At 47.4% G+C, this 11,382-nt stretch overlaps 1 protein-coding gene across 1 annotated transcript; it reads left to right on the forward strand.

Annotated features, from left to right (window-relative positions):
- Positions 1-31: 31 nt before the first annotated feature.
- Positions 32-5,323, forward strand: Terf2ip (TERF2 interacting protein). The gene is made up of 3 exons (XM_057753707.1): positions 32-761; positions 1,797-1,903; positions 4,064-5,323. The coding sequence occupies exons 1-3, from the start codon at positions 101-103 to the stop codon at positions 4,457-4,459; spliced, it is 1,164 nt and encodes a 387-aa protein (XP_057609690.1). The 5' UTR covers positions 32-100; the 3' UTR covers positions 4,460-5,323.
- Positions 5,324-11,382: the final 6,059 nt, after the last annotated feature.

The following is an 11,382-nucleotide window of genomic DNA, read 5'->3' on the forward strand; positions in this document are numbered from 1 at the left end:
GAGGGCCGGCCCTCGGCTGGGCTGTCGCGGCGCAGGCGCAGTGGTGGACTCCGCCGTGGGATTGTCGCTCTCCTAGCTCTCGTGTAGCGGAGAGACAGGAATGGCGGAGGCGATGGATCTGGGTAAAGACCCCAATGGGCCCACTCACTCCTCCACTCTGTTCGTGAGGGGAGACGGGAGCGCTATGTCGTTTTACGTGCGGCCCAGCCCGGCCAAGCGCCGGCTGTCGACGCTCATCCTGCACGGTGGCGGCACCGTGTGTCGGGTGCAGGAGCCCGGGGCCGTGCTGCTGGCCCAGCCCGGGGAGGCGCTGGCCGAGGCCTCGGGCGACTTCATCTCCACGCAGTACATCCTAGACTGTGTGGAGCGCAACGAGAGGCTGGAGCTGGAGGCATACCGGCTGGGACTGAGCGAGCAGGCTTCAGACACAAAGCCCGGGGCTTCCACCGAGGGCTCCGCGGAGCTGGAGCCGCAGCCTCTGACCGGGCGCATCGCCTACACTCATGCGGACGACGTGGCCATCCTGACCTACGTGAAAGAAAATGCCCGCTCGCCCAACTCGGTCACAGGCAACGCCTTGTGGAAAGCGATGGAAAAGAGCGCGCTCACGCAGCACTCCTGGCAGTCGCTCAAGGACCGCTACCTCAAGCACCTCCGGGGCCAGGAGCACAAGTACCTGCTGGGGGACGCCCCCGTCAGCCCGTCCTCCCAGAAGCTCAAGCGGAAGGCGGAGCAGGACCCCGAGGCCGCGGATAGCGGTGGTGAGGCTTTCACCTCCGGGGATCTGGGGGCTGGGCAGCCTGTCCATCAGTGGCCGTTTTTGGCGCCACTGGCATAGCTCAACCCCTCCTTTGTTGAGGTCCGGGTGAAAGTGGACTATTTTCTCTTATGCCCTGCTCTCTGATTTTAATTTTTCGTCTCACTCACTTTTTCTTTCCATTGACTGGATGTTGCCTTTTATTCCGGTATGTCAGTGCAACATAATGGGTTTCCTGTCTTTCTCCTCAGTCAGGACCTTGTGCATGTTAAACACAGGTGCTGCCAACCCTGTTTGCTGTAGAGAAGTAGAAACATTCATACATGTGGAGTAGTCTGATGAGCTACACCGCATGTGCTCATCATCCACTTTCACTGTGTTGTGTGTTTATAGTTCGTGGTCACTGTTGTCACTTACACTCTTCTTCCCAATTTACTGGATTATGAGACAAATATCAAACCATTTTAAAACCTCCCTACCCCCTGCCTGCTGTCCTCAGCCTCTCCAGCCCACTGGGCTACCCTTCCGCCAGCTTCTCTGAGTCCTGTGTAACCCAGCCGGTTTAGCTATGCCAGCCTCTTGGCCTCTGGGCTCCTAGGTTCTCTCTTTGCTGGACATGATGACTGCAGGTATGAAGGAGAGGGTTTACTGTAGACACGAGGGAGAGTACGTCCAGAGGCATCTAGAAGAGACCAGACTGAACCAGGCCGTGAGAGGAGAAGGAGACAGAGCGTTCATTATTTTATTTGGCTTAGAACTCACTTTTTATAGTGCAAGGGTAGCCCAAATCTTCCTGCATCAGTCTTCTGAGTGTTGGGATTGTGGGTTTATTTTGGAAATAAGTGTGAGAATTATTGGAAATGCATATCTTATGCTCTTCGTGCCAAATAAGAAACAGGTGTTTTCTAAAGGAAAACGCTCTGCATGCACAGAACCGGTCGAGATGGTCTGTGCTGATGAGCCCTGCCGACCTGCGTGCACAGAACCGGTAGAGGTGGTCTGTGCTGATGAGCCCTGCCGACCTGCTGTTCCTTCCTAGAGCCGCAGAACAAGAGAACGCCAGACTTGCCTGAAGAGGAGTGTGTGAAGGGAGAGACCAAGGAGAATGATGATGAGGACGCCAGTCAGGAGTTTGAAGAAGCTGTGGTACGTCAGCTCAGTTTACTCATTTCTCCCCCTTCACCCGAGGCTAAGTAAGAGAGAAAGAAGTTCAAGATAAAAGAGGAGAGAAACTAGATGTGATCTGGCTTTAGGCTTCACAAAGCTTTTAGTGTTTGCAGGATAGTGTAAGTGACACAGGAAAAATTGCACAGAATAGGGATGATTATTTTTTTCTTTTGTTTGGCTTTGAGACGGGGTCTCACTACGTAGCTGTGGGTGGCTTGGAATCCAGGCTGACCTTAAACTGACAGAGATCTGCTTGCCTCTTCTGAGATTAAAGATATCTGCCCAGGAATGGTTGTATCTTAGCAGTGTAAGCTACCTGCTTTGAACACTTTGATTTCACTGTGTGCTTTTCAAAGTTAACAACAGTTTATTTGGCTACTTTAGAATGTTCTTATGCTTCTCAGGAGCATAAATGTAACTTTCAAAAAAACTGGTAATTTTGTTTAAGCATTTAGGTTTCTGTGTGATTTGGAAATTTTTTTTAAAATTTTGTTTTGTTTTTCGAGACAGGGTTTTTCTGTGTAGCCCTGGCTGTCCTGAAATTCACTTTGTAGTCCAGGCTGGTCTCAAATTCAGAGAGCCACCTGCCTCTGTCTCCCGAGTCCTGGGATTAAAGGTGTGCGCTAACACTGCCTGACTCTTTGGAGATATTTTCTGTTCTTTTATATATTCAGTCTGTCTTGGAATACACTATTGGAGTCCCACAATAATAGCTTTTGAGAAAGGCAGGTGCTGTAAATAATTATGGTGACTAATTTTTTTTATCCAAATTATATTTGTGTATTTTCTCTAAGAATAAAGATATTGTGAATTAACTTTTTAAAAACATTTAAAAATGTATTACAATTTTATTTATTTATTTATTTATTTATTTATTTATTTATTTATTTTTGAGGCAGGGTTTCTCTGTATAACAGCCCTAGCTGTCTTGGAACTAGCTCTGTAGACCAGGCTGGCCTCAAACTCACAGAGATTTGCCTGCCTCTGCCTCCCGAGTGCTGGGATTAAAGGCATGCGCCACCGCCCATCTACAATTTTATTTGTTAGATAAAAAGCCTGCCCTCTTCTACCATTTAGCTTTCAGAGACAACTCAGGTGTCAGGCTTAGTGGCAGGTGCTTTAACCTTTAGCCCAGAATCTTACTGGGCCTGAATTAATCTAGTTTATTAACACAAAAGAAAGTGGTTTTGGAACCAGGCATAGTGGTGCATGAATCTCTGTGAGTTCCAGGCTAGTCTGGTCTATATAGTGAGTGCCAGGACAACCTACATAGTGAGATCCTGTCTTGGAAAAAAGCAAAGCAACCAAGCAAACAAAAAAAGAAAGTAGTTATTATTCACCCTTGGCTATGTTATCTCTGAAACTACCCTGGGCTACCTTGTCTCAATGAACTTGCTGGGACATGCCTATGATTACAACATTTGGGAGACAGAAGTTAAAGGTGGAGTGGAGACTTGGCTGAGAGGTTAAGAGCACTTGTTGCTCGTGTAGAGGACCCAGGTTTGGTTCCCAGCACCCATACTGCAGCCCATTACCATCTAACTCCAATCCCAGGTATCTGTTGCCTTTTTCTGACTTCTGTGGGCACCAGCATGCACGTGGTGCACATACATACATGGAGACAAAATACTCATACACATAAAATAATCTAAAAAAATTAACAATTCAAAAAGTAGAGTGGGGAAAAAGCTAAAGGTCATAGTAAATTCAGGGCCCCCTGGACTACATGGAACACTGTCTCATTGTATAGCCAAAGCTGTCCTGAATTTATGGGTTTCCCTTCTGCCAGGAATCCTTATTATAGGGATATATCAACACACCCATTTGGAAGCAAAGTCTGGCATTTAAAAAATGATCTCATGTCATACAGCTTATACATGCTTTCTCATACACATGCATACATTTCATATTTTAATCAGTTAAATATGTATGTATAGTTGTACACAACATGCCTCTTTCCATAAATTGTCCATGTCTATGTATGTGCACATGTTAACATGATTAAAAATATACAAGAGGAAGGGAAGGGAAGGGCTTGTGTGATGTTATGTGAGGAGCCAGGGAATGGTTGGGAAGATACGTATTGCGGAGTTCAAGGCTAAGTAAATACAACCTGGTCTTCTTTCTCATTCTTCATAGGTGGGGGAGAGCCCTGACTTTGAAATACATATAACAATGTGTGATGATGATCCTCCCACACCTGAGGAAGATTCTGAAACACAGCCAGATGAGGAAGAAGAGGAGCCAAAAGTTTCTACACAGGAAGTGGGAGCTGCCATCAAAATTATCCGGCAACTAATGGAAAAGTTTAAGTTGGATCTATCAACAGTTACACAGGCCTTCCTGAAAAACAGTGGTGAGCTGGAGGCCACTTCCTCCTTTTTAGAGTCTGGTCAGAGATCTGACGGTTATCCAATCTGGTCCCGGCAAGATGACTTAGATTTGCAGAAGGATGATGAGGACACTAGAAATGCATTGATCAAAAAATTTGGAGCTCAGAATGTTGCCCGGAGGATTGAATTCCGAAAGAAATAATGGACAAGATAATGGCAGATAATGATATAAATGTCTTGTGCCCATTGAAACTGACCAGTACTGCTGTTCTGGGAGCCCCAGATTTTGTAGCCAAGCAGTGTTATGTAGCAGGATAAAGTAAAAGAAACTGAATCTAGAGTGGTCCATGGCAAGTATCTCTGTGTTTATGATAGGGAAATCTAAACCAGGAGGTTGGTCTGTATATTAGTAGATCAGCCTTTGCTGGAAGGCAGCCCCTGTTGTGCTGGTGACAGGAGCCTAGTGACAGAGATCAAAGTCAGAAGCGGAAAGGCGAAGGTCTTTTCAGGCCTGGTGAGTCAGTAACCTCGTCTTTTGGCAAAGTTGTTTCAGATGAAGAGTCTAGAAATAAGATTTAATGGTAAAGCTTATAACATGGACTGTTCCAAACCAACCCATCTCCTAGGGAGCTCTGATTTCTACTTCATTGAAAAATCCCATATTCAGCTTCCTAATGGAGTCGCTAGTAGTATTTGCTTACTTACCACTCAGTTTTGTGTACAATAAACTCTGACTTGTGGGAGTGTCCAGTCTTTTAACATTTATAACAGGTGTCATATACAAACTTCATAGTCAAGAATCAAGGAAAAAAATCAAGTTACACACACACACATACATCCCTCAAAAAATGTGTATGCTCTTAAGTTTACAATTCTGTGTTCTTCTTTTGTAGCTATCCTCAGCTATGTGGGAGCTGCTGGTCGGATACTGTTAACTGTGATGTGTTGTTTTTAAATTTTATCAAACATAAGTTTTCCGCTGAAAATTGTGTATATTTAAAATTTAATGGATTGTTCCGCTTTGTGTTGCTTTTCTTAGTCAAAATAAATATAATTTTGTGTTTGAGTTTTGTTTCGTTTTTTTGAGACAGGATTTCTCTGTGTAGCCCTGGCAGTTCTGGAATTCACTTTGTAAACCAGGCTGGCTTCAAACTCACAGAGATCCATCTACCTCCTGAGTGCTGGGTTTATTATTAAAGGCGTGTGCCACGAACGCCTGGTTTGTATTTCAGTCTTATCAACAAGTCTTTCCTTAGATTTTATACAGGAAATGGTTTAGGTAAGTTTTCATCTTAAATTTAATAAACCAGGAAAAGGTGGTCCTTCTGGATGGAGCAAAGGGAAGATGTGCATTAGAACTGTGGAGAGTGGCGGAGTTGGTTGAAATACTGAGAGTCAAGGGAAGAGAACCAGATGTGTGTGCAGCAGGTGTTGAGAGCCCTATCTACCGCTCTCTGGACACTCATGCTTCCAGCGCCTTCCCCTAACAGGAGTCTGAATCTGCATGCCCCTTTCTACTTGAAGCACTGTAGAGCTAATGTTCTTGGGGGCAGTCACATGTTTTGGCAGCTGGCAAACAGAGGATGCAGTAGACTCAGCCTTAACCCCCTGCTGAGGATGGCATGCTGACGGGAATGTAATTCTCACCACAGTAGTGACTTTTACATGGGAATTGAGAGGGTTATATGATAGCATTTGTTTTAAATGTGTACTCTATTGATAGAACTCTGAAGTGGTTAAAAATTACTGCTTTTGATATGTCATTTAGGATGTCAATACCTTCGTAAAGTTGTCATCTACTGGTTTTACAGAGCTAGAATAACATTTTTTTGAGGCTTTGGGTTCTGCCCAAGAAGGAAAGGTCTGAGAGAAATGCAGGCAATATGGCCCAAGAACCTACATTGTTTACTGTGCTAGCTGTGATGAGGATTCATCCCAAATATTGTTGATGCTAAGATAGTCACATAAGTGAGAATATGTGCATCTTTGAAGAGCAAAAATGTGCAATTGTTAACAGGACAGGGCACAGTGATAAGAGTATATTATTCCACCCTTCTGGATGTATCTGCAGTATGTGATACTTTGTCACGGGGGTAGCTATAGGAGAACATCCTGTATTCTCATACTGTTCATTCACAGTGATTGTTTAGGTAAGTTCTCAAAGCCCTTCCATCTATTATGTTCTGTTACTGCTACAGTATTATTATGACTACCGGATGCTCAGTTCCTTTACAGTAAAAAGGATAAGTTAAATGAAATGAAAGAGAAAGAAATGTTATAGCTGGACAGTGATAGCACTCCTGCACTCAGAGGCAGAGGCTGGTGCATCTCTGTGGGTTCAAGGCCAGCCTGGTCTACACAGTGAGTTCCAGGACAGCCAGTTCTACGCCAAGAAACCCTGTCTTAAAACCCCTTCACCCCAGAAAGGAAATATTATTGAATCAAATTCTAATATAATCTTCCAGGATATTTTAGAGAAGCTGAGAATGGCTCAGCAGTTAAGAGCACTGGCTGCTCTTCCAGAGAATCCCAGCATCTGTATGACAGCTCATAGCTGTCTGTAACTCCAATTCAAGGGGATCCCTGACTCTTCTGGCTTCTGCAGACACTGCACTGGCAAATAACCATACACATAAAATACTTAAAATTTTTAAGTGGGGGTGGGGTGGAATTTGGTAGTACACCTTTAATCCCGACACTCAGGAGGCAGAGGCAGGTGGATCATTGTGAGTTTTGGTCAGGCTGGTTGGTGTAAATAGTGAGTTCCAGGCCAGCTACATAGTGAGGACTTGTATGGAAAAAAAAGTAGAGGCTGTCCTGCAAATCATTTGGTAGATTCCTGTCCCTGGGATCTGTCGCCAGCACCATACAAATCTTTCCTGGTGCTGCGTGCTTGTAATCCCAGCACTTGGGTGGTAGAAATATGAGGATCATAAATTCAACTAATTGAATTTTATTTCTCAAGAGTAGCATCATTCTAAGCCTTGAATGAAAGAAAGGCCTCACTGTTGGGACTATTAGGAGTCCTGGCCTCCAGCTGCTCTTCTCTGCTAGAGATCTTTACTTTCCTTCTGATTTGAGTTACTGAAAGCTGTGTCAAAGTTGTTTACCAGCCTGCTTCACGAGCACGTGTTGCTTTGGCCTTGAGGATCAGAGGATGAGGTTTTCACCTGTTGGCCCACCTGACTGTTGGGTGTATAAGCCTCCATGGCGCTACTGAATAAGGGGCTTCTTACCAGTGACTAGAGGTCCGTGTCTCTGTTTCTCTGTGTGTCTCTGTGTGTTTCAATCTTGAGCCCCTTGCCCGAAGCTCGCGAACTGTATGGTAGCGCATAGAGCGCAGACAGGCGTTGTGTGCTGCACATCACTAAATAATATTGAAGAATATGTCTACACTTTAACAACATCCACTCAAGATAGGCATGGTGGTACAACACCTGTCATCTCAGCAATTAGGAGGCTGAGGCAAGAGAAATCTCTTTTAGTTCCAGGCCAGCTGTGACTATAAGAACCTCTCTCTAGCTGCGCATTAGCGGCGCACATCTTTAATCCTAGCACTTGGAAGGTAGAGGCAGTTGGATCTCTGTGAGGTCGAGGCCAGCCTGGTCTTCAAGAACTAGTTCCAGGACAGGCTCCAAAGCTACATAGAAACCCTGTCTCGAAAAACCACAAAGAACCTTTCTCAAAACAAAATGCAATTCGGGGTCACTCGGTGTTCCACATTACAGAGTTGTTGTTGGGGGTGGGGAATAAGGTACATTTTAACCAGGGGCCCCCCAAGATTCCTGAAATCAACCTGCGTGACAGGTGTTGAGATAGATGCAGCTCATTGGGCCCAAGTCCTTCAGTCCTGAGCAGGTGGAAGGAGCTGTGTCCATAGCTCCCTGGGCCTGAATCCTGCAGTCCTGAACAGATGAAGGAGCTGCGTCCACAGCTCACTAGGCCTGAATCCTGCAGTCCTGAACAGATGAAGGAGCTGTGTCCACAGCTCCCTGAGCCTGAATCCTGCAGTCCTGAGCAGGTCAAGGAGCTGTGTCCACAGCTCACTGGGCCCGAGTCCTTCAGTTCCGAGCAGGTGAAGAATCTGTGGGACTCAAGTCCATAGCACTCTCCTCTCTCTAAATGAGCCTGTTGCTGTTTAGAAGATCCCTGGGATGGGCCACTATGGGCTCTTAGTGGCCTGTCCTGGGATTTGGCGACATCATGGTGTCTCCTGAATCCAGTCTGACCTTCCCACCGAATGGCGTTTCCCCATCTGTCTTGCTAAGTGGCTCTGCTGTCTGTGACCTCGGCAGGTGTCTAAACTCTGTAGGATGGCAAGTGGAGTCCTGTACCACATGCCATACATATACCATGTCACTAGTATGTCTGCATGACCATCCCGGGGTCAAGCTGACGCCAGTGGACTCAGCCTGGGGTATCTAGACATTATCCTAGCCTCAGCTCCTGGGTCTCTGTATCTTTCAGTGACAGGCTGTCGTCACAGCGGGCTGTCTTTGTTCTTTGTTCCTCTGCCTTCCTTAGGCCCACCTGTACCTTTTGCAGGGAACTCACAGCACCCCTGCTTGCTCAGGCGGTTCACATGCCCGAGAAAGGGGCTGTGTTCGAGCCTCCTACCGTGGCCTTAGTCTCCGGAGTGATGGGTGTTCACTGCCAGGCTCGGCTCACCATCTGCTTTGCGCTGGCTGGTTCTTTGTGAGGTTGATACTAGACCTTGCTGTGACCTCTGACATAGTTGCCTGGTCCTGTGGTCTTCCCATGCCCCACGGCTCCAGCCACACTGACTTTTCTGGGAACCTCTTCATCCTGCTAAAAAAGCCTCATGGCCACTGTGACAAAGTGCCACAGACCTGGCAGTCACAGCAGCAAGAATCTGTCCTGTGTGAGATTCTGGAGGCTGCAGTCGGTGGAGTCATGTTCTCCTCTGCAAGACCAGGGTAGGGCCTTCTGTCCCAATAGGTCGCTTGTAGGATTCACAAGTCTCTGCTTCTAAACTCATTTGAAACCACAGGAAACTCGTCTCATTTCATTACAAACCATTCCCGAAGGCCCCCTGCCTGCCACAGGTGCAGCCCCTTCCCAGTCTGGAACAGGATCCCCGACAGAACATCCTGCCTGAAAGTTCTATACTGTTAACTCCTCGTTCCAGCACCAGGTGGGAGCACAGGGTGCTGGAATCGCTCACGACACACTCCACCTTTGGGGGCAGAAAGATGGTAAAGACAGGGCTGAGCCCTCCTACAGCCTGAGCCTCCTCCATCAGAGAGCAGTGCACCCATCTCCCTCATCCTGGACAGGCCCCAGTGCTTTGAGTCCTGCCTCTGGCACCTGAGACCAATAGTCAAGCTCAAAGACGCTTCAGCTGTCTCCACCCCTCCACTGTGGCTACCGCTGTGCCACAGGACACGACTGGATCAGAACACTGGGTCAGACCGCGTGACCAAATGCTGAGTGCGCTGGAGAAACGGGACAGTCCCCTGGGGAGCGCTTTGCTCCGTGCCAGCCGACCCATGACAGCAGCAGGGCTTAGTTCATTGGCACACGGCTCTGAGTGACAGACGGCACACTGGCCTAAAGGACCAGCTGTCTGTCCCTGGAAACCCGTGTCTCTTTCCTACAGCATACTAGAAAAAGGGGGTTCTACCTGCAAGACTAACTTCTGACCAGAACTGGCTGCTCTGGCAGGAAGGCTTCTTCTAGCCTTGACATCTTTGTATTTCTGTTTCATCATCTGGATACTGACTTGGTACCTATAACAATTCACTCTGAAAAATCAGAATAAACATCACTATCAAACCATTTTAAAAAATCATACTTAGAGCCGGGCGGTTGTGGCGCACGCCTTTAATCCCAGCACTCGGGAGGCAGAGACAGGCAGATCTCTGTGAGTTCGAGGTCAGCCTGGTCTACAAGACCTAGTTCCAGAACAGGAACCAAAAGCTACAGAGAAACCCTGTCTCGAAAATCCAAAAAAAAAAATCATACTTAGAATAAGGGTTTCCTGCCGAGTGTAGTGACACATGCCTTTAATCCCAGCACTAGGGAAGCAGAATCAGGTGGACCTCTGAGTCCAGCCTGATTTAACTGGTGAGTTCCAGAACAGCCAGAGCTACATAGTGAGAACCTGCATTCAAAACAAAACAAAAATAAAGAAAAAAATAAAGAAAGGTTTCCAGCCGGCTTGGTGGTTCCCTTGTTATGATTCAACTCTACCAACTTCAAAAGATCCAGGGCCTTTAAGTGATCTCCAGCCTCAGCTTATGACATGAATTGGGTGGCTTGCTCAGCTGCTCCTGGGGATACCATTCCCAAACCCACAAAACCCACCTGGGGCCACAGACTGCTGACAAGAGGAGGCAAAAAGGCACAGGTGCCATGCATTCAGGAGACCCTGCTCCAGCAGCCAGGCTGGACACACCCTAACTCTGCCCTGGTCACTGTAGCCACAGTGATAGTGGACATCCCTAAAAGATGGTGGCAGTGGCTGTGGAGCCATGACCGAGCTGAGGTCTGCGTGCTTGGGTGTGCCCTTCCCGCCTCACTGCTGATGGTGGGTTCTGTCTTCTTACACTCAGCCTTGCGCCCCATTCACCCCTTGGGCCCGCAGCCCAGGACAGGCAGCAGAGTTCCCGACAAGGAGCCGTTCCTCAGAGCTTTTCTGTTTCTCCAGCTATGGAGTTCAGCCTGGCCAGGCACTCTCTCTCTTCCTGCCTCAGCCATGGAGTAAGCACTGTGTTGGGGTACTAGACCCATGGCAATGGAGCCCCCACTCCATGGCCAGGTGGCAAAGGGCTGATGCCATGAAAGGCTCGGTTCTTGCCCTGTGGCCTCCCTATTATTTCACAGGATGGCATTTACTGAGCTATATTCAAATATTCCAGCTATGACTACCTCCAGCCAACCTGGACCTGCTCCCTATTCTAGACACAAGACCCACTTCATCCTGAGGCTGCAGTGGGCGTCTCATACAGAACAGCCCCTGAAGGGCATCTTGGGGCCCGAGGACCAAGTAATCTGAAAATAAGGCTAACCTACACACTGGGTTCAATGCTCTTGGCAATGTCAGAGACCCTGAGTGGCCATGCCTGGTATAGCTTCTCAGAGCAGGGGCCGACATGTGCAAGG

This window comes from Chionomys nivalis, chromosome 21 (assembly GCF_950005125.1).
Source record: "Chionomys nivalis chromosome 21, mChiNiv1.1, whole genome shotgun sequence".
Taxonomy (NCBI): domain Eukaryota; kingdom Metazoa; phylum Chordata; class Mammalia; order Rodentia; family Cricetidae; genus Chionomys; species Chionomys nivalis.

What these genes read in the sequence shown, in the direction of transcription:
- Terf2ip (XM_057753707.1), top strand. Translation starts at nt 101, where the DNA reads ATGGCGGAGGCGATGGATCTGGGTAAAGACCCCAATGGGCCCACTCAC. An exon ending in CGAGGCCGCGGATAGCGGTG is followed by an intron (nt 762 to 1,796) that starts GTGAGGCTTTCA and finishes GTTCCTTCCTAG; the next exon opens with AGCCGCAGAACAAGAGAACG. An exon ending in AGGAGTTTGAAGAAGCTGTG is followed by an intron (nt 1,904 to 4,063) that starts GTACGTCAGCTC and finishes CATTCTTCATAG; the next exon opens with GTGGGGGAGAGCCCTGACTT.